The 27606-nt window shown below is 37.2% G+C and overlaps 1 protein-coding gene across 2 annotated transcripts in view; it reads right to left on the bottom strand.

Annotated features, from left to right (window-relative positions):
* Window positions 1–26679, bottom strand: part of LOC105048932 (probable inactive ATP-dependent zinc metalloprotease FTSHI 5, chloroplastic) — a 72419-nt gene extending 45740 nt beyond the window's left edge. The window contains exons 1-11 of one of the 2 annotated variants that reach the window (XM_073261131.1): window positions 25611–26679; window positions 19307–19778; window positions 18417–18617; window positions 17947–18240; window positions 17539–17808; window positions 16947–17036; window positions 16710–16841; window positions 15644–15817; window positions 14966–15087; window positions 5630–5831; window positions 4316–4444 (exon numbers count right to left, since the gene is read on the bottom strand). In XM_073261131.1, the coding sequence (XP_073117232.1) occupies window positions 4316–4444; window positions 5630–5831; window positions 14966–15087; window positions 15644–15817; window positions 16710–16841; window positions 16947–17036; window positions 17539–17808; window positions 17947–18240; window positions 18417–18617; window positions 19307–19778; window positions 25611–26503 (2979 nt within the window). In that variant the 5' untranslated portion in view covers window positions 26504–26679. The remainder of the gene's footprint in view (window positions 1–4315; window positions 4445–5629; window positions 5832–14965; window positions 15088–15643; window positions 15818–16709; window positions 16842–16946; window positions 17037–17538; window positions 17809–17946; window positions 18241–18416; window positions 18618–19306; window positions 19779–25610) is intronic. The other variant, XM_010928433.4, reaches the window with a different exon arrangement.
* Between the last annotated feature and the right edge of the window lie 927 nt (window positions 26680–27606).

Here is a 27606-nt window from a genome sequence, read left to right as displayed (position 1 = left end):
TCCTTGACTGCAGCCTAAAACGATCCTTCCTACAACCAAACAGCCCTACAACCTAATTCCTTCATTCCAAATCCTCAACCCCAATCTTAATTCCATCCTAATCCTTAATCTAGTTGTGGTTTTCAGCCTGCATCACAACTCTTGTCCAATATTTCTCAAACAAGTTGCAGTAATCTTCAATCTTTAAGTTATGTAAGTCTCATCTGATGGTTACTGGTCTCATTCCTTAGTTAAGTCAGACCTACCATTCAAACGCAGAAGCAAAGCCATCATTGGATCCCTCACCTAATAGTTCTTGGGCCTAACCCATCTTCTCTTCGCAACATTTCATACTAATAAAGTAGTTGCGCCTTCCCGATGCAACTAACCACTGTAACTAGCTGAGCTAGTTAACACCAGTAAAACGCCCGCACATCTCCAATGACAGAAGACCGCTCGACTTAATATTTATGAGGAGATTAAAATTTAGATCTAAATTTTTAATTATTTATATCTAATGCAAATAAAATCCACTAAACATGAATAAGAACCGATAATGATCATGGATCTAAGAAAAGGATTCGGGCTCGAGCCACTAAGCTGGAATCGGGGTCTTAGGGTCAAAAGTACAAGCACACACATGTCAACCAGTTTGACCGTCTTCAACTCCTTGATTCGATTCCGAGCAAGTCCTTGATCTAATCATGCACAACAACTTGATCCAACCTCAACTAATTGCTTGACTCAATCCATGCTGATTGTGCTGTAGGTTTGCAACCGATCAACTGTTGGCGTGCAACCATACAAAATACAACCCAATAAAAAATACATAATAATTAATTACAACCCTCTAATTTTGATCTAACGAAACTCACAGGTCTCCAAATTATATAAATTTGCTAATGCTCACAGCCATCTAAAAATTAAATAATTTAAGATTACCAGATTCGCACACACAGTACAACACAGATATAAAAGTAAAAGGATCGTAATCCATGATCATCACCACATATATCTGATACATGAAAAATAATAAATAATAATAGATTCGAATATTAAATTAATCATTTAATATTAATTCATTAATCATTCAGTTCGTGATCCTATTTGCTTGTGATCGATCATCATAATAAAATTCATGAAAAATGACAAGAACAATCTACAATATCCAAATCTATAAACTTAATCTTAAAACGTATGAAGATGGCTTTAATACCACTATTAAGAAAAATCAAGATTAACATGTAGTAAAAAAATAATAAAATAATAAAAACTTTTTGATTAAGCACGCAAAATCATATCTCAAAAAGCAAAACAAAATTCTACTCCCTCGTAGTTTTAAGATTAAGATTAAAAATAGAAAGTCAGATCAAAATCATCACCTTTGCATGAATAGATCTTCACCATAATCTGATGATCATGGATATCTTCATGGTCCACTTGAAGCCACACAAGTGTCTGGCCTCTATAGATTTTCATACAAGGTTCTAATCTGATTGATGGTTCCTGATTTCACCGAGATACTAACTTCCTTGCAGAGATCCCTCTTATGACGGTGGATTTCTTTTCTCTTATTCCTTATTACTAAAAATCCTTCTCAAGGATTTCAACTTTTCTCCTTTTTGAAAGATTGCACGCTGGAACCCCTTAATGGGAGAAACTCGATTTTTTTTTAGCGTACACCTGTTGGCATGAAATCTTTTCATGCTAGGTCATCTTTAGCATGATACCTATTAAGGCGTGAGGGGTTTCTTCACGTGGCCACTTCATGAAACTCCTTGGTGTCCAACTCTTGGAGCGTGAGGCGTTGGGAATCCAAAGGGGGCGTGAGATACTTTCACATTAGATTTCTCAAGGGGTGCAGACTCTCTTGTACGCTAGATCTCATATAAGGCGTGAGAAGTCCTAGCTATCAAACATTTTGATGGATCAACCTTTGACCAATCAAAATTTGTTAGGAGTCCAAGTGCTTTAGGGTTTGATGGCATCAACTCTTCGACATGTCAAACCTTTGATATGTCAACCTTTGACTCAAACTTAAATCGAGTCCAATCAAATCAAATCTCAATTTAATTTAACTCAAACTTCACCCCAAGTATTTAATTCGATCAAATCAAATTAAATAATATTGCAACAATTGCTAATAAGTCCTCCTAAAACTCACTAACCGTCAGTAAGTTTTCTCTTGCAACTTTTGCATTTTAGAATCATTAATTTATAACAATTACAAATTAATCCAATTATCAACATATTGACCATCGAATCCTACAGTGATTCAAAAATCATAATCTAACCATCTGATCAATCACAACCTCTTATGCGTGTGATCCCATAGATTCTCTTCTATCTGATAGTAAGATATATTATGATTTTTATTGATAATATCATTGAAACTCTTTTCAATGGATTGGAATAATTCTAACTCATCCCAATAAGAATTATCGACCATCAAGATAATTCTCGTGGATCCCACAATCCACCAGTGATGCCTAGTAGTATGTAGTGGCAATCCAACAAAACAGAATTGAATGAATCTCTAGGTGTAGTTAACGCGTGATAGTTCTATCGTGAGTGCCAACTAGACGGAGATCATGGAATTACTTGTCAAACCCCATCATCTGTCAAATATTAAATTTATTCGACTCAAGTTTCTGACATGAAAATGGCAAAAATCTTTTTTTACTATTCACACTGCCCTCTCCAAGATCTTCTAAACTCAGTTTATAAATCATATAGGACCAACTTTTTTATCTATTAAGGGTGATAGATTCCATATAAGTGCTATCCTATTCCTACAATGAATTTACTACAGCCAACATGTACCACAAAGACCCATATGGCTAAGGACCAAGTGTATGTACAGTCAAACTACAGTAATTTCATTGAGAATAATTGAGGGACCGCAGGTCCAAAGACTAATCATACTACTGCAACATCGAGTAAATCACTGACGAGTGAGTAGATATCTAAGTGACTTCTCATATCATCATGCTCAGTACCTTTATTCACTAACAACCATCTACACTTGCTCTAGTGTTCCCATGCTGTAGACTCAAGACTCGTCTACTCTAAAAGAGAAGCGATCTATACACCAATTTCATCGGATCAATCACCACCACCGTGATGATCCATTGCTCGAGAGCATTTAGGAATTAATCATCAATGACACATGCCTTAAATTCTCAATTCTTGAGAAAATATATCATCATCTTATTAATCCCTTGGACAATTTATCGACACATACACAATATGAATGAAATTAAAAAATCCAATTTCATTAATAACGAAGAAAGTCAAATACAAAACTATGTCCTAGAATAAATACATGTGTCGGCCTGATTAGCTTCTAGGGCATACATCTAACATAAGATTTATCAACAATGAAGTTCTAAATTTTTGAATTTATTAATAAGTTGAGAAACCTTACAATAGGAAATGATTGGGAGAAATTGGTCATATGGTTATTACCAGAGATTTTAATTAGTAAGAAACCCTTCTCCTACAAAACTAGAGAGGAACACCAGTTGCCAGCACTCCTACAAGGATGAAATGATTAGAGCCTGTTTGGATATTCCTATAGGATTGGGCTGAAATTCCCATAGTATTTGAGGAAGCATGGCCCTGTGTCAACCAAAGTCCATCCAGCCCAAATCCTGTGGGAAGGAAAAGAAAAAGACCTCCATATGTCTTTTTTCTCTTCCTGTAGCCCAAAGGCTAGCATCTGGACTGAGTTTGGATAGGTCCTTAGAAAATGAAAGCTAGGTGGACCAACAGACCCGATTCCTACAAGATTTTCAGTCCAACAGTATAGAAATATCTAAACAAGGCCTTAGAAGTTCTTTATTCTTTCCCATCCCAAGAAAGAAAATACTTGAAAATGTAACAGAGAACTTATGATACTCCATGTCTCAATAACATCAATCAAGCTAGTTAATTAGCATAAGACCTATAATTTCATGCCTTTAGAAAGAAAAAATAAACAAAAAAAAAAAAACAAACATAGGTTTTATGTTGATTCCAAATGTTTCTCGATAGAGAGGTAATAATTATATGGAGGCACATAATCATAAATCCATGATATTTAGTAATCAGCTATCTCATAGGTCGACAATATCTGACTTAAGCAATTAATGTTTGATCATAGTGTGGTATAGACCTACACATTGACAAAAATGCTTGATTACTTGCGCTTTTAAAATTTACAAAGCTCTGGTATTCGTGACAAAGAAGCAAATGACGAAAAAAATTATCAGTTTTGGCAGATCAGTTTTGGCATTAACTAACTTCTTCTGAAAATAAATTGGAGATACTAACAAGCCAACTAAAAATTTCATACCGCAAACCAGCTGCAATAGCACATTAGCTCATCAGTGTCAAGAAACTTGCTCCGAAAAGCACTAGCTTCCAGTGCCAAAGGAACAAGTTTCAATTCTATAGGCCTCAGCAAAGCCGTCTTCTCAGCAACCTGGAAAGGAGATCATAAATTGATTCCTTAAAAGTAGAAAACAGATCTCGAGGTAAAATGTTGACAAACAAAAGAAACAACCAAGCTTTCGCTAGCAAAGCATGTTTCAGTTAAGTATGGAACATTCTTGCTTCCATCAACATTTTTAGCATCTATAATATGAGGGTAATGGAGTCACGGTATTTTATGGACTTGCAGAATTAACATTATATGTTATTAATCAATCCATTTATCCAGTTCTATCAATAAATGATTGAGAGGGTGCAAAACAAAATCAAGGATAGCATTTCACCTAATCAAATAATATCAGTATTGAAGTACATAATCATGTAGAGACATATAACAAAATATGATAGTAGGACATTTTGCCACATGAAGCTAATACATTTTGCAGTAAACTAGAGGACTGGGTTCCAACCATATAGGGAAGAGAATGCCAATTATAAATTTTTAAAGAGCAATAATATTGTAGCGTGAGAAGCACCAGAGTTAGATTATATAAATGTCTCAGAACATGCATCTTACTAAAACACTTCTGATAAAACTTCAGTGTTTTCGCAAATAAGTAAGATTATTCAATAATAAAAATGAAATTTATTTCAGTTACTTGTTAAATGAAATACATATTCTGATCCTCGCTCACCAAGCAATTCTCAGAAGAAACAGAAACAAAGTGAGTCCATCATTACAACTGGAATACATGTATTGGTCCCACTGCGATATGAGAGGCTGAGGATGACATTGGAAAAGAAAAAGAAGCCTGTTTCAATTTGCTTCACAGTATCACATAAAGGTACTAATTTGTCCGGGCATAGTAATCCAGAGTCACGAGACAAGATCCTCATGCAACCATAAGACACCTCCTTTAATGGTAATACAGTTACAGGGTTTAAATTTTCAACCATTTTTTTAATCTGATATTCAACCTAAGTCATTACACAGTCGATATAGGCACCCAGGCAGTGCCTAGGTGGTCAGGGTTCCCTACCAAGGACTGCCAAGCCATGGCCAGTGATCCCTACCAAGGACTACCCACCCATCTTGACACACTTGCGCATGATTCCCTCTCCCCAGCAAAGGAGAGCTACAAAGTCTGAAGTGTGGTTGATAAAAACTATGGAATTATAAGTACAAAAAAAAAAAGACAAACTACAAACAAAAGCATCAAGACATAAGTGATTCTACCTTTTTCCAATCTACAAAATCAATTAGTTCATCATCCATTGTTTCTTTTGCTGCTAGGCGCAATATTTTTTCCCTTTCCAGCTGAGTTGGCCGTTGAAGATGCAATACCCTATCCATGCGACCGGGTCTTTGCAAGGCCTCATCGATTTGTTTAAGATTTCTAGTGGTCGCCATTAAAACAACTCCATCTTGTTTTTCAAACCTGTGAAAGAAGTACCTTGTAAGCCATAAAGAGTGTCTACCACCGTGGCACAATGATAATAAAAAGTAAGATGATTTGACATTCAAAAATAGACCACTAATAAAGGACCTATGTGAAAGATAAAACTTGCAATCTTCTTTTGTATAAAAGTATTTATTTTACTATCATAAACACATGATGATGTAGGATGAGATCCTTTTAAACTTATACAAGTCCAGGAAATCACATACCATAGACGTGGACTTAAGCTAGCAAAGGACATCCTAGAAACTCATAGGTCAGGATAAGAAGAGAAAATTGCAGTGAAAATAAATCAAAAATAACTACCAACTAGAAAATAAACTGGGTGAGGCTCCAAAGAGTGTAAAGGTAGGTTCCTATGACGGCTCATAGACATTAGTCAAATCTTATTGGCTCCTCCATGACCTAGAAATCAACGCTTTGATAAAATGAAAACCTAGATCTTATTATTGTAAATAATATGCCAAATCTTGATCCTTAACGAGAATAACATTGGACACTTGAGAATTAGTGAAGGCCAACGGAGGATGTACCAAAGCCACAAAATACTACCACGTAGGGTACAAGAAGGGAAAGGAAATGCCATTATTACTCTGCAAGGCTCAAATTAAGGATACTTTCAAGGAAAATCGAGTGGCTTTTGTTCTTGTAATGAAGGAAGAGCTTAGTCACCCTATTAGTTCACTATATATTTAGTTTCCTTCAATTGATCCAGAAAGCCACCTAGGAAAGGACATTGTGGTGGCCTTCAACTCTTCCATAATAAGAACACTAATCTACATAATGAAGTTTTATACCAAACAAGATTTCAAATCCTGGTCCTAGACCCAATATCCGCCAAGTAACATATCAAGAGGATACCTAGATAGGACCATATCAACCAAGGTTTGTTGTACCATCCCCTGCCGTCCGGTATGGGGCATACCATACCATACCAGTACCATACCAATATTGCCATATCGTACCAAACCGCATACTAACACTATAATAAGATGGTACCAGTATGGAGTCCGATACCAAGACGGCGAACCTATGTTATCAACATAGGGTGGTATGGCATCTCAATACTTCACTAGGAAGCCAAATTCTTCTCCTCTTGAATGTTGTTTTTAGTCGTTGTTTAGAAACTTTTGGGGTCAATTAGGATTAGCAGGTTTGTGAGCCCATAATTGGGTGTATCGTGCCATAGGCATCTATATCAAAACTAATTCACATTTTTTCAATTTTTTTATATTTTATAAGGTATAAATACTGGATGTGAGCAATCTCTCCCCCTTCTTTTAGCTTCTAGTTTCCTCCACTTGTATGCAAAGCACATGGGGAAAGAACAAGGCTCGAGCATCTTTTTTTAAGAGACCTAGCTAGTACATGGTGAGTATCAATTGGTGCTGGTCACTAGATTCATACTGTCTGGTATAAACCAAGATGACCCAATTTTCCAAATAACAAGATGTAAGACAAAAAACATGGATATTTCAAATCCCAAACCTCCTCCACAGCACATCCATATCAAATACAGATATTTATCAGATACTCCTTGGATATGTAACCCCAATACTTGTGTTAAGTATCCTATCAATATTACTCCTAAAAGAAATTAGGAGTCATTGGCAATTAGAAGTTTTTGGTTGTCCATGTAACTAAAGTACCCACAAATAGTCTAGATGAAAAACCTAACTTTTCATGAATTACTAAGACTTAAATTCGAATAAAAATATTTAATAAAAATATCAATTATTTTGGTAGTAAATACAAGATAACCATTCTCTCTTTGTATTAATCACCTGATCCCGTTAGCTATGGGCCTCCTCTTGTGCCCTCCACCCCCTCCATTTTTCCAATCCAATTAATCCTTTCCATTAGTTCTCTCTGTCTCCCAATATTTCTCCCCCTAAATTAAATGACATTTCCTGCCTGATTAATTAAATTGGGATGCAGCCAACCTTCTCCTCCTTCCTCCCTCTGCTTCTTCTCTACTCTATAACTAGCAAGCACAGGAATGCAGCTTAAGGTACACTCCTCTCTTTACTTCCTTTTCTTGGCCTTTCAACCTATTTTCTTGAACAGAAAGATTGGATTGAGTCCAAGCCAAACCTCTTAACTTATTTTTAAATATCGTATTCTTATACTTAGGAAAAGGACAAAGGCTTTGATTAAGTTTAAAATTTAGATATCATAATTTGTCAAACCATTTTTTTCTTGTTAACCACAAAGACTAACATTTTATTTATATCCTTCATGATGGTATTACATCTTTGTCATCAAATAAGCTTACAAGTTTATTAGAAAATAAAGTATTCAAGTAGGAGTCAAGTCCCAATGGGACATCCCGCAGGACATCAGGATGGAATATGATCCTATATGTCAGGACAGGACCATCTCGTCATCGTCCCAGCTTCCCCATAGGCATGTCTTGGGACATCTCCTGTCTCAAGTGTCGGGATGGAATGGGGTGGTGGCATGTCCCATTCCATGGGAAAACTAGGACAGCAGTATCCCATGGGATTTAAAACATTGATTCAACTTTTTTTGTAATTCTAGTGGTTAGTTTTTTTTTCTTACACCTATGTTTTAATCTAGATTTGTTATGTTGTACAGATAATTTTAGGCATAAATATGTTAACCGCTCATTTGTAATGAATATGTCCTTAGGACCTATACTCCATCTTAAAAAGGGGATCCAGATAACATGGTTTATGCATGCTTTAGATATAAATTTCATGTCATAAAATTGTTCTATGCAAGAATCAATGGAATTTAAGTCTTTTTTTTAATTAGATGCATCAAAACTTATCTTTTGCTACTTATTTGTGATAAGATCTCTATTTGGAGGGAGAGGAACACCTGTACATGTCTAGGTAAGACATCATGGTCCTCGTCTCTCTGAATGTTCTTAGCAGCACTCATTTTTTCACTGCCAAGTTTCCCAATGTGTATCAAAATTTTTGATGGCGTGGATAATGAATGTCATCAATATACCAATTCATTCTATCCTTTGTCTATAGCTTTATAATTACAAAGGAGTTACACAATGGTAATATAGGATCTAGCAATTATACATATGCAATTTTTATTGCTGCCATTTAAGGGACGGGTTGTAATGGTTTATCCCTTCATATATTGCTTTCTACTTTATTCCCATTTTACATATTGAGCTTGGAAAACAGTTGAAGGAGAGTTATGAGTGTGTGGTGACATTAAGCTATCAATCTCTTTAAAATTCAACTTGATTTTAGTTCTGCCTATGATCATAACATTAGCTTTTTATCGTTGGAAGGTGTGTAGTGCAAAAAAAATGGAGAGTTTTGGTGGCATAAAGCTGAACTAGAAGTGGTGGCATGTTCTAGCCATACAAGTTGCTGGCTTTGGTGCATGCCCTTTACCCTCAAAAGCTGATCTAGAAGCTAATTGAAGCTAATGGGTTTGCCTAACATTTGCACCCAGAGAGAGAGAGAGAGAGAGAGAGAGCTAAGTGAAACTTTGGACCAATGTCTACTAGATTTGTTTTCCTTTTCTATTTAGGTTATATCTCATATTTTCTTTTTTTTGGGTATTAAATTTTGCTTAATTTTTTTATATATGCTTGCTCTACATTAATTTATGACATTAAGAACCTTTATTTAAAGAGCATATAGAGAGGAGGATTTAAAGATAATAATGCTTTGTTGATGACCAATTTGGTTAACCTATCAAGTTAAATAATTTCTCTACCAAAGACAATTAGATAAAAAAGTGCCCAACTATGTCTTTGGGATGGCCGATGTGGAAGGAAAGATAGTTAAGGATTTTCTTCATTTTCCCTCTTTAAGACAAATCTACATCATATCTCATAGTTCTTCAATCAACTTATTTTTTAACATATTTTTTGTCAGAGGTGGCACTTGAGAAAAGTTGACAGACCAAATGGATTTAAAGCAGATTAGTCCTGACCAAAACAGAATCAAGCGAATAGCAGGCTACAATTTCATTACAGCGATAAAATAAAGATGGCTGAAAATAGTTCATTATTAGGGGATGTTGGTGTTAATAAACATTTGATCAATGGTTTGGGAAAAAGGGAAAAAACTAGGAGTTAGTGAGACAGGAACTTTGGTTATGTTCAAAGGCTTGGAGAAAAAGAAAAGAAAAAGGTTCTTACTACAAATTAGTGGCTCAACAATGCAGGAACTATTTCCAAAAGGTATTTAGTGGCCAGTTGCAAGAGAGGTGGGCATAGTGGATCCAAATCAGTTATGTATTTTACTTTTTGGTCATAATCATATAAACTAGATACACAACACCTGAAACCTTTATACTTCTTACAAGAGTTTTATAGTCAACTAGTCTCAATTTTATAGCTTTAAAATCAAGTAGTTTGCAACTTAGTGGTCTGTATGATATGAAGAATAAGTCCAACAAAGTCCAACAAAGCCTTCACACCTAAAACCTAAAAAAATTAGTGTATCATAGCATCATATATTTTGGTTCTAGCTTATTTGTTTATGTGATGGAACATTGAAAAAAGAACTTTTTACAATTAAACTTTCTTAAGTCATTTCCTTCCATTTTAGTCTATTCAGATTTCCTCAACAACAAATGCTATAAACTAGATATTATTTGATTGGTGTATGATACATGTATGCCTTTCACTAGCATATAACTCCATGTTTATTTCCAATGTATAAAATCAGCATAACAATGGACATAGCAAATAATTCTTCATAAATAACTCTCTCAAGAAAGAATGATGTAGATGAAGCATTTTCATTTCTTTGACCAGACACAACCAATCCATGAAGAAAAATTTACATCTGTTACATTTGTTGGTGGTTTCAGATATATTAGGTCATCACAAGTTCAATGATTCACGATATATAGAATCAAATTAATTGGCATTGTGGAGTTTCTCAAATGCATCACCTGTGCAACACACTAGTTTTCAAAATTCAAAAAGAATTCCAGATACTTCCAAGATAAACTGTAGATAATCTCCCGATACCTCCAAAAATGAGGGGAAGGGTCAATTTTGCAGTCTATTGATATTAATATTAAAACACTGATGTATGTATTATGGTCTATGGAATAATGAATGAGCTTATAAAAGTTAATGCCACCGTATAAAGCATGATATTATTTGATAACCTACTATGCTTTATGAATGCTTCTTTTATATACAAATTGTATGAATTTATGATATGTCTGTATGCAGGTATGTATGTATAAAATACATATATAGATACATATATACATATACATCATATATATACATATAACACATATATACATATTATGGTTATATTGAATATATGTGTTGGACTTCACACTTTACATTAATCTTTGAAAAAGGACTTAATGATTTTAAAATCAATGGCAGATCATTCAAATTGAAGATCCATTCCATTGAAGTTGACATATACCATGGAAAATGGCTAGAAAGCAAAATTACCTATTTCATAGTCTATGTATCATGAATTCACAATGAATGGCATCAAATGCACTAGCATGCCAAAAATACATGATACATTAATATCAATATATGTGTGTGTGTGTATTGCACATAAATGGGAGATCTGCTTCATCGATCATGATCTACGCATCTTAAATATGGGTTAATTTAAATTCACTAGGTTTTGATTATTAGACCATGGTATCATACTATTAGAACAGTTCATCGAATCTTTCTTTTTTTTTTTTGTTTCAACAGATTGATTGTGAAGTATAGGGTCCAACTACACACACACATACATACATACATATATATATCTGTGTGTGTACACACATACATACATACACATAGACATCCATACATACATACATACATATAGATAGATAGATAAATAGATATATGTATGTATATATAGATGCATGGTTCACCGAACCACGCCGAACAGTACCGGTGGCTAACCAGAACGGTTTAGGCATTTGATTCGAAATGCCCACAATAATCAGAGTGAGAGAGAAAGAAAGAGAGGAAAAGAGAGAGAGAAAGGAAGGAGAGGAAAAGGCCAACGCTGGCCCACCGAGGCCGCTGAGGATGCCAGGCTCCATAGTTCTCTATAGGATGTGAGAAGAGAGATATAGAGAGAGAGGGGAAGGGAGAGAAGAGGAGTGAGGGGAAGGCAGCGAAGGGCCCAAATCCACCCCATTGTTGCCATGAGTTCGAAACAGGGGCAACGCCCCTATTTCATCATGTCTTTTTAAATCCGACGGCCTCCCCACTGCCTTCCCCCTCACTCCTATTCTCTCTCTTCCCCTCTTTCTCTCTATCTATCTCTCTTCTTGCATCTCGTGGAGGACCGCGAAGCCCAGGAGGCCTCGGCAGCCCTCCGAGAGCCAATGCGGCCCTCCGATGGCCATCGCCAGTGTCTTCGCTAGCCTTCTTTTCCTTCCCTCCCTCCCCTCCTCTCTCTTTCTCTCTCTTTTCCTTCTCGATTCATCCCTCATTTTCATATCAGTTCAGATCCGGTACAATCCGATATGGAGGTATACCAACTCATACCACCAACCGACCGGTATAGGGTCCGATTCTGAGTCAACGAACCTTATATATCTATATGTATGTATGTATGTATGACATACCCATATACCATATTCATGCCCGTGCTTCATAGTCTGAGATACAGGACCAAACATCTTGCTTGTTTGATCTGAGACTGCAGGGACAGACTAGTAAAAACCAGGTTTTCGATCCCTCCCACCAATCTTATCACAAGCCCTAATCTACTATACTTACCACATTATTGAATGGGTACAGTGGAGGATGAGGATTTGCAGTCACAAGTCTTAAAACTTTAAGGGAACTAATGATGAGGGAAAAAGTCAATATGCAATTTCAGCATTTCAAACTGCCATCTAGGATGTATATGTATGTGTATTGCTAGTTGCTCTGTCAATATGATCCCTGTCAAGTACAGGTTTTTGATATTCAAGGCATGTCGGACTTTTAAGGCTCATGGAGCTTTCCCATGAGGATACAACCTGTGGTCGACCAAATAATTGCATTATAAGACTTGTGAAGGTCAACTAGTTAGTCAAACCATTTTGTTAATGAAGGCTCATGACACTTTCATTCGCATTACAAATAAAGGTTTCTGAGGTGGCTGTATATAAACTTCTGCAGGGAATATCATTGTAGGGAATAAAGAAAAAGTAATAGAGACTTCCTAAGCTCCCAAGCATTAGAATATCATTGTAGGGAATAGGAAAAATTTAAAAAAAAAAAAAAAAAACATTAAAGGGAAGGCTTCTGAGCTTTTTGTAATTTGAAATGTAAATCTTTAATGGTTTGCCATGCACAGGTTCACAAATGGAGTAGCTTTTCTGTGTTTATAAGCAGAATTACACAAGATATTTAGAAATATCAAGGAAAGAGAAGACAGCTAAACTTCTAGGACCCTTGGCTTTTTCTTCCTTCTATCTTTTGTTGAATCGAACTCCAAAAGCTGCCTAAGCCAGTCACCAGCACCCTTTTATGAAACAAACACCTCCTTTTACTAGACAAACTCCAAATCCCCCCTTCAGAGATATGCAAAAGAAACTCACCACAATACCCAAAGCAGCTCAGTTTAACACTCAAAAATATTTCAAAATTCAAATAAAATATGCAAAATGAAATGGCTGACAAAAGCTATCTGTGGCCAGTCAAAGCCCCGAAAGAGATTTCCAGATGTTCCCTGAACAACACTAACACAACTCCAAAAAACTTGGACAGCTCAGAGTGTCTAACCCAGTAAGTAAAACAAGCCATCTGAGAAAGATTGGAGCTCCACTATGCATCAATCATATTCCCGTGGCTCAGACCTGGGCTGCAAAGTCCTTTCATGGATATCTTTATCAGGCTCATTAGTTTCCAAAAAATAGTGAGTTATCACCTAGATTAGATTACATGGGTTTGGGTACAGATGTTGTGTTCAAGTGTATCTTCGGGGTAAGACAGATTTGTCCTATTTCCAAAATATTAGCATACATGGACTCAGATAATGGGGATCCCAAAATTAGTTGGGGGTATGCTGTAAGCTTCTTGAAAGCTGTCCATCATCTAATCCCTTCTAGGATTGCAATTTAAGTGAACAAACCCAAGCCCAAGCCAGACTTCAACTGGGCTTGCCCATCCCTGATCACAGCTTAGGCTGAGCTTGGGTTGGCAAAACCAGTGGTAATCTAATTCCTCTAGCCCTTGTCCATGAGGGAGTGAATCCCATTTTGCAGATCCTATTACTTACTCTTTTCATTCACTCTCTAATAGATCATTATAAATTAAAATAACAACTAAACTGGGATGTAAGTTTATTAGATCTAATACAAGGGATCTTGATTGATGAGATCCTAGCCATCCATCAAATGCTTCCTCTTAACTAAACCACATGTATGTTCCCCCTTTCTTTCCCTGTCCTCATAAGCCCATCCCATTAAGTCCTCCAATCTTGTCCGCACACCATAAGCATCCTCCTATATTGTATGCATCTCCTCCAGCCGGCCATGTCAGGCATCATTGGCTTGATACAGCCCACCACCGGAACACTTCCTCTCCATTAGGAGCCTCACACTGCACAACCCCCCCCCCCCCCTTCTCTCTTTCTCCCTCCTTCCCCATGTCTTCCAAGACCTCCCTTCACTTCTGGGTTCATCAGACCTCAAGTCCAAGCATATGCTGCATATCAGGCACAAATTGCATACCCCTGCCCATATCATGTCATTTTGACATGGGGACATCAGTCTACTTAGCAGGTCCAAGTATCACAGCATAGACTGTCACCCGCCTTCGAAGGAGCTCACTATATTAAAAGCATGGTCTTAAGCACTTGCATCACTCTTTTCTACCATAGCATCTATCCTTAGGTATTCATAACACTCTCCTCGATTAATATACAAGAAAAGGGAGTGACTTTATACAGAAGCTCTCACTTCTACATTTGCCTGGTCAGGCAAGCTAGAATAAGTAGATTATATATCACCAAGTATGGTGATCAGCAAGAATTAACACTAGACCAGTAAAATCTATCATCACTTCAAGCTTCGTTAAACTTGAAAGGAATATTCAAAGCAAATAACCAGTTAATCAAAAACCACTAATAAAGAATTATGAAAATCAGCAATGCAACAAATACTAAGATCAAAAAAAAGATGATCATTACCCATCAAGTTCCACAAGAAGTTGATTAATGAATGCCTCATGGTCTTGCTTTTTAGTGTGAATAAATTGGCCACGAACACCAGCAAAGAGATCAAAATCTTCAACGAAAATAATTACCGGTGCCTATACAATTAAGTTTACAACAATTCCAAAAATAAGTAAGAAATGGATGGAGTTTAAAAGTGATCATGGAAAAGAATTTTAGAAGTTGATAAAAAGTACAAATTGTAAAGAATATCATGCTAAAAGGAAACTATGGTATTAAGTACAAAAAAATATGACACTACAAAGATTAAAGAGAGGCAAAAGAAATAAAGTTATCTTAGAAGTGTATAATGTAATATTGAAGACTAATTCCATGACATTATTACATCAAGTGATCCAATAAAAGCCTTTTGAGGTTCATTGTCTGGAAAAAGTATCTTACCACAACACTAGAAAATGAATAGAACAGCCTCTTCAGTTTGTCTTTAGCTATGATATGCATGATATTGAAATTGCCATTCACAAGATTATACTAGATTCTCTAAACAGCATTTATGAGTGAGTTCTCATCAGGTATAAATACTGTCATTTTCATCTTTTATATGATTTTTTTTTAAAACACTATTCTTTCTAAGATGTAAAATAGAAGAAAACGGCTAACTAAAAATGGTCAACCAAGAACTTAAAGTACAACCAGATCCCTTGCTGTCTGGAACAACTCTCTGACATTTGACGCACTTTGACCAACCCATAGTCCTGCTTCAAGCTGACGAGCTTTGACCTCAACAAGAGGAACTTTGGCTTCTGCAGCTATCGCCAATGCAAGGGACGTCTTCCCTGTTCCTCTCTCACCAACAATAAGAACTCCCTGCAATTTCAATTATTATCCATCTTCAGTGAATCCACAATAGCAATTATTAGGCCCATACATTTTAGAATTGTAGGAGATGTCTGCAATAATATATTGCATGAAGAACAAAAGTATTACAGAGAACACATATGTATGCATGTGTGTGTCAAACAAAAACAAGCAATGTCTAGCAAGACATGGTCTGAGTACAAGAGCATCCATGATGAATGATGGGAACCATGTCTTACCAAATAGATTGTGTCCCATGAAGGTTATATATTGATATCGCACAACCTATTATCCATCAGTTTTGTACAACCTATTATCCATCAGTTTTAATACAGATGTTTTTCATCAGGCCCAATGTCCTCAATAATGTATTTTTGCAGAGAATTCTTAATAATACATTTTTTGTCTTAAATTGCCATCTGAAGTTTTTATATGGTGCAAAATGATTATTTCAGTGTCTACAAGAAAAATGCATATTCTGGTATATCCATCGTGGAAGTAAGATTATAGATATCCAACATGTATATTTGACCATATGACAAATACATGAAAATGTGTTAAATGTAGTTTATCAGTAGAAATATTCACTAACAGAAAGGAATAGCACATGAAGTATACTTAGGACATACATTTAACATCAAGCAAAATAACCATATGAGTGTTGTCATTATCCATTGTTTGCTGCATGTCTTAAGAAGTGGCCTGCTAATGATGAATTTCTTGGTCCCTATAATGTTAGTTTTGCATCTAGAATCTGTGAATGAAGTGCACTCAAATTCCATCAAAAACTTTTTAAAAATATAACCACCTCAGATGAGCATTACATTATTGACGATTTCTAGTAAAATCTGAAAATACAAATTCGCTAATTGACCAAAAAAAGTACATGACATGATCATACCCTGGGTGCACGAGCTCCCTTTTCTTGAAAAGCAGTAGGATTTTGTAAACATGTCACTATGTCATTGATTTCCTCCCTCATAGAGTCAATGCTAGAAAAATCATCCAATCGTATTGGTGGATTCTTTACCCTCTGCAAATAGAACAATCACAAATATATGATACGAAAAATGATGGTTATTTGAGTGCAGATAAAGCGAAGTCAAAACATGAGACATTTTGCTTGATTAATCCACACCTTCATTTGATCAAATGCAGACCTTATCGGATCAACTCCCTCCTTTTTCCTTCGAAGCCTTCTATATAACTTATATTTGAAATAAGCTTTCTGTGAATAAAAAAGCCAAAATAAGTCTGTTCGCACTCACCAGTATTATTTTGGGAAAAAAATAAATTGGCAATGAAAAAGATAATGATGATGACGGTGATGAATGCCAGTAAGTCAGAGGTATGCAAATGGCTTCAATCTGAGATCTCAACTAGTCCATGCTATTTTCCTTTTAAGGCAATTGCAGCTTTCTTTATCTTCGGTTGTTTTACCCTTCCTTCTACATGTTACTTTGATTGAAGGGCTTCTATATCATCATGCTCCAAAGAATTCAGATGTCAATCTTTATATTTAAAACAAAATATGAACATTTCTAGTAAAGAATTAGAGAGATAAATGTTATAAAGAATAGAATACCAATGACTTTAGCATACAATTCACTCAAGCCAGCAAAATAAGTATAAAGGAAAATTCCAAGATCCAACAAATACTTTATTTTGGCAATTGGTGATTGACGAACCCAAAATTGAAAAAGTGAGATTGAGTAATCACAAAGGCATACCACTCTCCGTAACTTGCGCAAGTTTGGATCTCTACGCAAAGGTCCATAACCTAGAAGCCTTGGAATCTTTCGCTTCAAAAACACTAGCACATTAAACAAAACAAACCCAAATATGGTGCTTCTCATTAAAAACCCAAGGTACCACCGAAAGCTGTCTTTCTTCCTGGCATTGTGATTCATTTCTGCCTCAGACTGCCATTTCAAGTACCATGTTGTGCCAACAGCTTGATACACTTCTTCAGGCCATGCCATTCCTAAGCTCATTCTTATCTGATAAAAAGATAATGTTCCAATATAAATTTACAGTTCTAATATCATGAGGCACCTCATGTTTATTGACCCTATTTATCAATAAAAAAAAGAGGCCTAATATGGAAGAAAAAAAGATAAAGTTGTTGCTGCTACTACCGGCTTTGGAATAATAAGCTCCACCATTGGAAAAACTATCATGACCATTAAATCATCGATCGTAATTTTTGTCTTGGAGAGAACCCAATCTTTAACATAGGATACAACATCTGACTTCCATAATCCAACTAAACACCGAGATGTTGTCCTTGTTATCAAGAGAAGCTGCTGACGGATATCTAACTCAGAGAAAGGAATCCACATCAAATGAACAGCAGTTGGAATGCCAGATACTAGCATTTTAACATAAAGAGCATCAAATCCCCCAAAGTCTTCAAAAAGCAGGTCAAATTCCTGCATTCAGTTTAGAGATTCAGATATATTTGAAATAATAATGATAATGATAATGAGAGAAACATAAATGAGATGTGATCAAAAATGTGTCCTATTTGATAGGACATTTTCACTTAAATAAATAATTAAAGAATAGAGGAGGAAAAAAAATGTTGCATGATAAACATTTGACCAACCTTGATATCAACAAAATATTCCTTATCATCACCTTTAATTGTAAGATACATAGCAGCCCAGTCATGCCTAATACGAGCACCTCCAACTAATTTCTTGGAGATGGCATAAGGTACAGCCACTGGATCCATTTCCCATCTATTCCTTTCATCATTGTACCACGTTTTAGTCATAACTCTCTCCCGATCCAGAATGATACGCTCCTGCAACAAAAATATTAAACAAATCACATAAAATACAATTAATGGCAGCAAAGACCTGCAGCATGACATGACCTAACATCAAAAGGAACTACAGCATGAAACACCTGCGAAAACTAGGTGGTCTGGCATAAGATTCCCTAGCAAGAAAACTACAGATGAATGAATTAACAAACAAAGACAGATAAATAAAGTAAGTGGAATAGGGTTGTAAAATAAATAATAGGTATGCATGAGCTTGCCTCCATTCTCCATATAACCGTTATAACCAAGGTATGCCATCGCAGTACCATGCCCCAAAATGGTACCACCCTGTCACTATATCTATATGCCTGGTACAGTCACTATGTCACTCGGTCTGCCCCCATACCATGTACTGGTACCAAACCAATACAGTATGGTACACCCCATGCAGGCCGGTTTTGTACGGTATGGCATACCATGATTATAACTACTTTGTCAGCAGTCACCTTTTGATGATTGATATCCAGACTCTATATTATGTTTGCAAGATGCTAAGTTGCTAACTACCATGAAATTAATGAACATATAGGAAAACACTTGACATTCAGCAATTGGCCCTATATCCATGCATGGGATTGTTTATTTTGGTTTCTCAAAAAAAACAGTTGGCACGAGGACTGTCAATTTTTAGTTATCTCAATATATGCTCAGTTCGACAAAATGGTTACCTGTCTTTGAGCCATGTACTGCCTACCATAGTCGATGTTCTCCAGTATATCTCTTTTCAAGTTGGCTTTTGCTTCCTCACGCCACTTCTTCCATCCATGAAACAAGTGAAGGCTCACAGCTTTAGGAATCACGACTTCTTTTGGGCCAAACATCCACTTCAACTCGATATCTGGGAAACCCTTCAGCACCTCTTCTTCTGATGTTCTCACAAGAAAACGCTTTTCATCCCCAAATTTTTTCAGCTTTCGTCCTAACTGAGTCTCAAGCTTCCTTTGCATCTGCCGGGACTCTTTAAGAGCTCGCCTTATATTAACAGCAAAACTTTGAGTACTAGCATCTGGATAAATTTCAGAATTTTCGGCTTCCAATACTTTTGGCAATAATATCTGCTCCCAATATTCATTACAGGCAGTTTCTAGATCTTTCTGGATATCATGTCTAGAAAGCCTAGTAGTGAAGCTCTTCAACTTACTGCAACAATATATATTTTAGCACTTAATGGGAAAGTGGAATGTAATAGTATTTTTTTAGTGTAATAGCATTTTCTTAAGAAAAAGCCATGGAAATATATCAGTTAAAGGGAAAGCAAAAAAAACTTATCTTCCTTCCAAACTGAGCCAAATAATATGGTCGTCAAATATGAGAATTTTGCAAAGAAAACTTATACAACAAAATTCCAATAACTTACCATTCTAAGATTTATCTGTAACAATATATTTAACCCGTACAAGTTTATATACCTCTATATCTGTTGATGTATCAGGACATACACATGCATCATTTTCTATGCTTGTGACTACATATAAAAGTAAATGTTATGCTTCATAGTGCTATAGCAGATGACAAATTTGATGCTCACATAGAAATATCCGCATGCTTATCTAGCATATATAAATAGGGCTTGATGTACTTTTAAACTAACAGTTATCCACGTATTTTAATATTTTCTTCTTTTTTTTTTTTTCTGGCCCACCCAAATCTCCTTATCATGATTTGCACCAAACAGTTATGAACAATCTATGGTGTCATCGTGCCAAGGCATCAACCATTGGGCAACTACTGCTATTGACAACCAAGGGAAGAAATGACCCTTTCTAGCAGTCAATACTAATTTATAACATCACAGGTCTTAACACATGGCATCCCCCATTCATTAATTGGTGGTTGTAGCAATTAACAGGAGCTGGAGAAGAAGAGTTTGGCTGTAACTCATGATCCTCTCTTCATCTCTTTGGATTGGGATAAGATAAAAAGAGACAAAGAAGCTTTTTTTTTCCCCATCTTGTAGTAGACAAGCCCCCTTCCTGGTCTCTCCATTATATCACCCAATGGCCCAGTATAAATCTAGTCCGTTCTACTCCACCTAAAAGACCAAATAGTTAGATGCAAACCATTATGGTAGAAGAGCAGAAGCATGTCAGAAATAGGGGCAATGTATAAGGCAGCCAAAGCCATAATGCCACTCAACATTAGAGTGAATCTCAGCTACAACCCAAGGAGATGGTAGCGTATGTTCAAACTAGAACAATGTGATGTAAAAAGGTGATCAACTGCTTCATGGCCTTCTTAGCCCTCCCCATCTTCACCTTCAAGTTTGTGAACTGCTACCTCATGGTGACCAAGGAGATTGCTACACCCATCATAGTGCTAGTCCTCGCCATACAAGGTGTACTACTATGGAGAGACACAGTGGCTTCTCAATCCAAACGTACGAATTCTTAAGTTGCTAGCTTCCCACTAGTCAGCATGATGTACAAGGGATTCCATGGGATTTCATAGTGTGGAGTTTGTGGATGTTAGCCATGAAAGCATCATGTAACTGATGTTACTACTTTTCATGTTCAAGTGGCAAAGGAAGAAAGCAACTTTAGAAAATAATAGCGACCACTAGTGGCAGTGGCAATATTGGTGCTCTTGTTTTGTCAGTGAAGCCACCATTGTAGAAGGACGTGAAGGTGGCAAGCAAGCCATCACACTAGTTAACAATGAAGTTTGTGTGGCTCAAGCTTATATGCAAGTTAAACTCATATGTGAACATCTTTAGCAAACTTCTATAGCAAACTGGTTTCCATGAACCCTTGGTCTAATATATATTATAACATCATAGTTATATTATACATGATAATATCATAGCTATACAATACTTCATTGCACAAGAGGATCTATACTTCGACATTAAACTATTTATTCTTTGGTATGGACTACCAACACTTTGGTTGAGCACAAGCTTGAGCCAAAACTTTACTAGCGACCCACAATAAAGCCAACTCATCAATGTTCCTTTCCACATCATTCAACAATAATGACTCAACCAACACCGCTATCAGCCATAGCTGTCGCCAACACCCTGCTTGCCACCTTACTCAACTTAGGAAGAATAGAATGACTGCAGGACAAATGATGGCTCATATAACTGGCAATTGCACCAAGCACGATTATACGTCCCAACGGGACAGGGGGGACCCTAGCCATCCCATCCCATTCCTATGAAAAAATGGATAGGGATGTGTTCGGAGCTCCAAAATCCATCCATATGGAGAGAGAAGAAGAGAGAGGAAAGAAAGAAAAGAAAAAAAGATGAAAAAAGAAAAAGTAAAAAGTAAAAAGAAAGAAGAAAAAAATAAAAACAGAAATGAAGGGAGAAGAAAAAGAAAGAAAAAAGAAAGGAAAGAAAGAAAGGTACAAGAAAAGAAGAAAAGAAGGAAAGAAAGAAAAAAAAGAGGAAAAGAAAGAAAAAAAGAAGGAAAGGAGAGAAAAATGAAGGATATCTACCAAGATGTATGGTCAAGACTGCTATTGGGACGGGACAAAACAAGACAGCAGGGTGTTCCATTCTATGAAGAAATTGAGACATCTTTGTCCCACGGGATTTAAAACCTTGGCACCAAGAGATACTGCAACATGGTTTACCGAACCGACCCGAATCAGACGGTTCAAGGTATGATGAACCGTACCAACGGCCTATCGATATAGTTCCAACATGAAATCCGAAACACTGAAGGAAAGAGAAGAAGAGAAAGAGAGAGAGGGGAAGAGAGAGAAGGAGAGAGAAAGGTCAAGGCCATCAAAGACAACCGAAGGGCCATAGATGACCATGGTGCATGAGAGGGAAGGAACCTAAGAGAGCAAGACAGAGGGGGGACGGGAGAAGGAGGGCAGGAGATGGAGAGTTGACTATGGCTGGTGGTGCCTGCTGGAGGGCCAAGGAGGCCCTTGGAGAGTCCTCCCCCTTCATGCAGTTGAAACAAGGGCTAGTCACCCCTGTTTCCATCGTAAAATCGCGATGGATTTTTGTTTTTTGCACTGCTTCACAATGAAACCGACAAATGTTGCCGGCTTCATTGTGAAGCAACGAAAAAGAAAAGATCACGAAATCATGATTGAAACAAGGGCAACTCGGCCCTATTTCAATCGGACGGAGGGGGAGGGCCTCTGTGGCCCTCCGACAACAACGGCCAGCCACGGTAGTCTCTCCCTCGCCTTCCCCCCTCTCCCTCCTTGCTCCCCTCTCTCTCTTCCTCCCTCCGATTCACCCTCTCCTTTGCACCACCATCATCCGCAGCCCTCCGAAGGCCACTGTCGTGGCCGGCCGGCCTCTCCCTCTCCTTCCCACCCTCCCCCCTCTCTCTTTTCCTCTCTGATTCTCCCTCTCTGCTTCTTTTGATGTGTCAGTTTGGGCCCATACGGCCCAGTAAAAGAGTGTACCGAACCGTACCGTCTGTCGGCCAGTTTAGAATCCGATTCCGATTCAGCAAACCTTGTCCAGCAACAACCTTCTATGCATTGCTCTTACCAGCAAGATACCAACATTCAGTTGGTAAATGAGAGTGGAGAGTGAAAAGTCAACAATTGACCATTGATACTGCTACTCTTCACCCATGCAAATAGGACTAGAACCACACTGAGCTTGGAGAGGGTGTTGAGCATTGTGAAGTGGTAGTTCATTCCAAAGGGGCCAACATGGAGCATGAACATGAAGGACTAGAAAGCAAGGATGAAGAAGGCTATTAAGTACAAGGTGATCGATTTTCTAGCACTACTCTAATGTGAAGATCTGCCACCACCGAAATGAATCATAGTTAAACCTGACTACAATCTAGAAGTGACACCATGGCCACAGCCACCTTGTATGTATGCATGTATGTATGTATGTATGTATGTATGTATGTATGTATGTATCATAGTTATACCCTCAAGGGCCTCAACCATCAATCATCATCCTTTCTCTCTTCTAATATGGACAACTAAGTGCAGAATGGGCTATAGCAAGTCAACAGATCACATTTGTATGTAGGGCTGAGCAAATAACTGAAACCTAAAGAAACCCACCCAATCTGACCCAATAAACATCGGTTTCGATCGGTTGAAAGACATAAATCGGGTGGAATAAGCTTGAGGTTTGTAAAAAATCGATTATTTATAGTCGGTTCGATTCCTACACTTTTAACCCGTATGAAATTAAACCCAATCGATATAGTATTTCATAAACTCACTTTCATTTTGGGACGACATTGTTTAAACTTCAATACTTCATTCTAAAAAATATCCCATCATCCATTTGGATTCATAGGAATATTAATGTTGAATTGTTGATGGAAGCACATCAATTTGAGACAATTCTAAAGTCAAAACTTTCAGATGTAGTTGCTTTCATATGAGTAAATTTTTTTTTCTGTTTTATTTTGTACAAGTTCAAAAATAAGCCCAAAATTTATAACTTATAAGCTTTAGACCTTTTTTGCATTAAATTGAAAAAAAAAATAAATAAACTTAAGTGGGTCAACATTAAACTTAAAATCAACATTGGGTCAATATTGAAGCCCAAACTGACAAAACCCAGTCGAACCTGCTATATACCGTTCACTTCGATTTCAAACAGTTTATACATAATAAATGATCGACAGCGGATTGAATTTTCTTCAACCTGATTGGGTTCGGTCGGATGAAATTTTTTCCTCAACCTGATCGAACCCGACCCGTGCTCAGCCCTATTTGTATGATGGTATCGTTCTAAATGCAATAGACAACAATTCTATCATGCTCAGCATTATACTTATATGCAGATTGCAGAAACAACAATGATGATGACATTTACACTCACAAGCATTATTTCAGCAGTAGTCATTCAGAAATATAACTATATAAGGATTTCTATAGATAATGTGATACATGATAGGTTATGAATCTGTATCATACTTTAGTGATAGTTTGATGCTACTTCATGACATTCAATACAATATCTCTTAAATCATCATGAATACATCAAGGACTCAAGTCCCCATGGGATGTCCTGCAAGACAAATGGATAGGATACCATCCCAAGTGTCAGGATAGAACCGTCTATCCATTGTCCCAACATCTTGATAGGCACGTCTTGGGACATCCCTATCCCAAGTGTCGGGATGGAGCAGGATAGTGGCACGTCTCATTCTATGGAAAAACTGAAACAACTCCGTCCCATGAAATTTGAAACCTTAGAATATATGCATAATTTTTGTGTACATATATATATATATGCACATATATTATATTATTCAAAAGGCATTGCTTTTTCTTAACTTGTATGCCTTATTTTTCTAAAAAATATTTTCAGATTATTGATTAGGTATAATTCCCCTCACACATTTCAGACATAAAATCCCATTACATTAGAAGCCTAACCAGCAAAATTACCAATTTTGGCCTCAAACTGAAATTGAAATTCAATTTTAAAACATTTTTAAACAATGGTAGCACAACTACAAGTGCAGAGTTCCACCGATTGAGTACAACACTGTGGAGAACTAATTTACACGAAGTTTTGTCAATGAATAAAGAAAGAAGAAGGGAAGACCCAATAGAACATAGGCAGAAGCATTATTGAATGCATGGTCTAGAATATTCGCATTGACAGAGGAGGAGGAGGAGAACAGGACACTTTGATCCTTTTGTTTTAGCCAATCAAATTATGTCCTAAAGTAAGATAACAGAACTGTACTAGACCATAAAGACTCTGATGTATTTCCCACTACTTTTTCCTCCTCCTTCCTGTTGATATTACAACTTCAGTTTTGTATGACAAAAGGACAATTCAAGATTTGCTTTCAATTTTCATCATAAACTACTACTTACACTCTTGTTAGAAAGTCAGCATAAATTCAGCATGAATGGCAGGATTTATAATTCTTTTACTCAAATTTGTCCATTTTATCTTTGGAATGCATGGGAGACCATCAGAACAACACCTACAAGTGTCTTGTGAGAGCATACACAGCTACCTGCATAAAGAGCTATTTACATAAGGTAAAATGTCTGAATTGGCACCTGTCAAGATTGTCCCGTCTCACCCGCCGGCTAAATCTCTCCACTAAGAGCTCACTCTCCCTCTCTATGAATGAAAGCTCCCTGATAGCTATACTGTATGTCAATGTCTCCCTCCTCAAGATCCTATCATCAATTTCCCCAATCTTCTCCCACAGCTCATTGTACGCCTTCTCTGCAACACTCATATTATTCTCCAACCTCTCCACATTCTCCTTCACCTCATCACCCCCTCCCTCACTCTCCAATAGCCAGTCGCGCTCCTTCCTTGCTGCCAAAGCCGAGTCCAAGACTTCCCCAGACCGATCAATCAGCTCCTCCTTCTCCCTCTTCAACTCCCTCAGCTCGGAATTCAGTTTCTCCAGAACCTCCTCCTGAATCTCCTCCCTTTTCTCCTTCACCTCCTTCAACGCTTCTCGAACCCCATCCATATCTCCTTTCGAGGACCTCACCTCCTCGATCCTTTGCAGAAGGACTGAAACAACCGCGAGCAACCTCTGAGTGTAATCCGAGAACTCGTGATCCTTAGAGCTCTCACCTTTTTGGGTTTTAACTTCCTCCCTCGACGCCACCCCGACAGGGGCAGCAATGGCATGGAATCGAGCCGCGGGCATCGGGAGGAAACCAACCGCCGCGCAGAACAAGACCAACGCGATCGGTTTTCGCGCAAGATCAAGAAAATTCGTCCCATTTTTGGGGAAATTTGGGGATTTTTCGAAGGACTGAGGATTGGGGAGCGTGGGGGAAGTGGAAACGGAGAGATTTATCGGCGGGAGACATAGATTGGGAGGTCTGGAAGACGCGGTGGGCCGCCAGCGGTGGCGGCGGGGTTGGCAACGGCGGAGGGGAAAGGAGAGGGTGGAGGGGAGGAGGGAGGAGAGAATGGTGGATTCCATGTGAGAGAAGGTGAAGAAAGATTAGGCTTTTGGATTCATAAAAGCTTCCAAGATGGTAGCATTTTCCCCTGGTTCAGGAAGCACAGAGGGAGAGGGAGAAAGAGGGGTTTAGATAGGGTTTGAAAACGTTCAAGACCGATGCCTCCGAGCCCCCGGACTGTGGTGAAATGGGAAGAGAAAAGGACATGTAGATGATCAAATAAATTTTAATTACCCAAAAAAACCAAATATGAGCACAAAGTTTGTCATTTGAAAAAGATTTTCGAATTCTCTGGCTGTTTGGATGGAGACAAAAGTAAGTTGCTTAAAGAATTTGACCAATTATTCTTTTATTCTCTAAAACATTTTCAAAAATTTCCAAAATAATCAAGCGCGTCCTAAACCGGCTTTGGTTTTTCTCAAAGATATTCTTGAATTGAAATTCTTCAAAACTTTGATGGATGGCTAGAATATTGTCTAGACGCTTTTGTCCTGTACAATAAGCGGGCAACCGTTCCCGACACCCAGAAACAGGGGGGAGACTTGGCAGGCTATTTGTTTTCCTTCTTTTATCAACCCTAAGAAAAAGGAAGAAGCTAGATCCTCTTGCGAGTACAAACAACAAAATCGGAGACTTGGCCAGGAGAATCCTCAAGAGACATTATTTACATAATAGCTAGCATCTTTGACATGAAATATCATTTAGCATGTCAACTATTGTAGAACCATTAGTTGTCATGCAGAAATATTTTAAAAGATATTTTTGGTTGGAGAGAATTAAAATCTGAAACAAAATAAGTGATTTCTATTTACTGTTTGGAAGAAAAAAATTTTATTTTGATTTTGAGATGAAATAAAAATTATCCAATATTTTTAAAATCTAATCTCATATTTTTTTATGAATTCAAACTTTCATTTCAATTTTGATTTAATCACGAATCAAAAGTTTTGATAGACGGGACAAATTCTGATCTTCATTCTGATCTATTTCAATTTTGATTTAATCACGAATCAAAAATTTTGATAGATGTAACAAATTCTGATCTTCATTCTAATCTATTCCAATTCTCATCGCAAACCAAACACCTTTTTAAAATATTTATTATATGATACCAAAAAAACAT

This window comes from Elaeis guineensis, chromosome 7 (genome assembly GCF_000442705.2).
Source record: "Elaeis guineensis isolate ETL-2024a chromosome 7, EG11, whole genome shotgun sequence".
Lineage (NCBI taxonomy): Eukaryota > Viridiplantae > Streptophyta > Magnoliopsida > Arecales > Arecaceae > Elaeis > Elaeis guineensis.
Note: the sequence above shows the minus strand (reverse complement) of the source record. Positions and strands in the feature narration are given on the sequence as shown.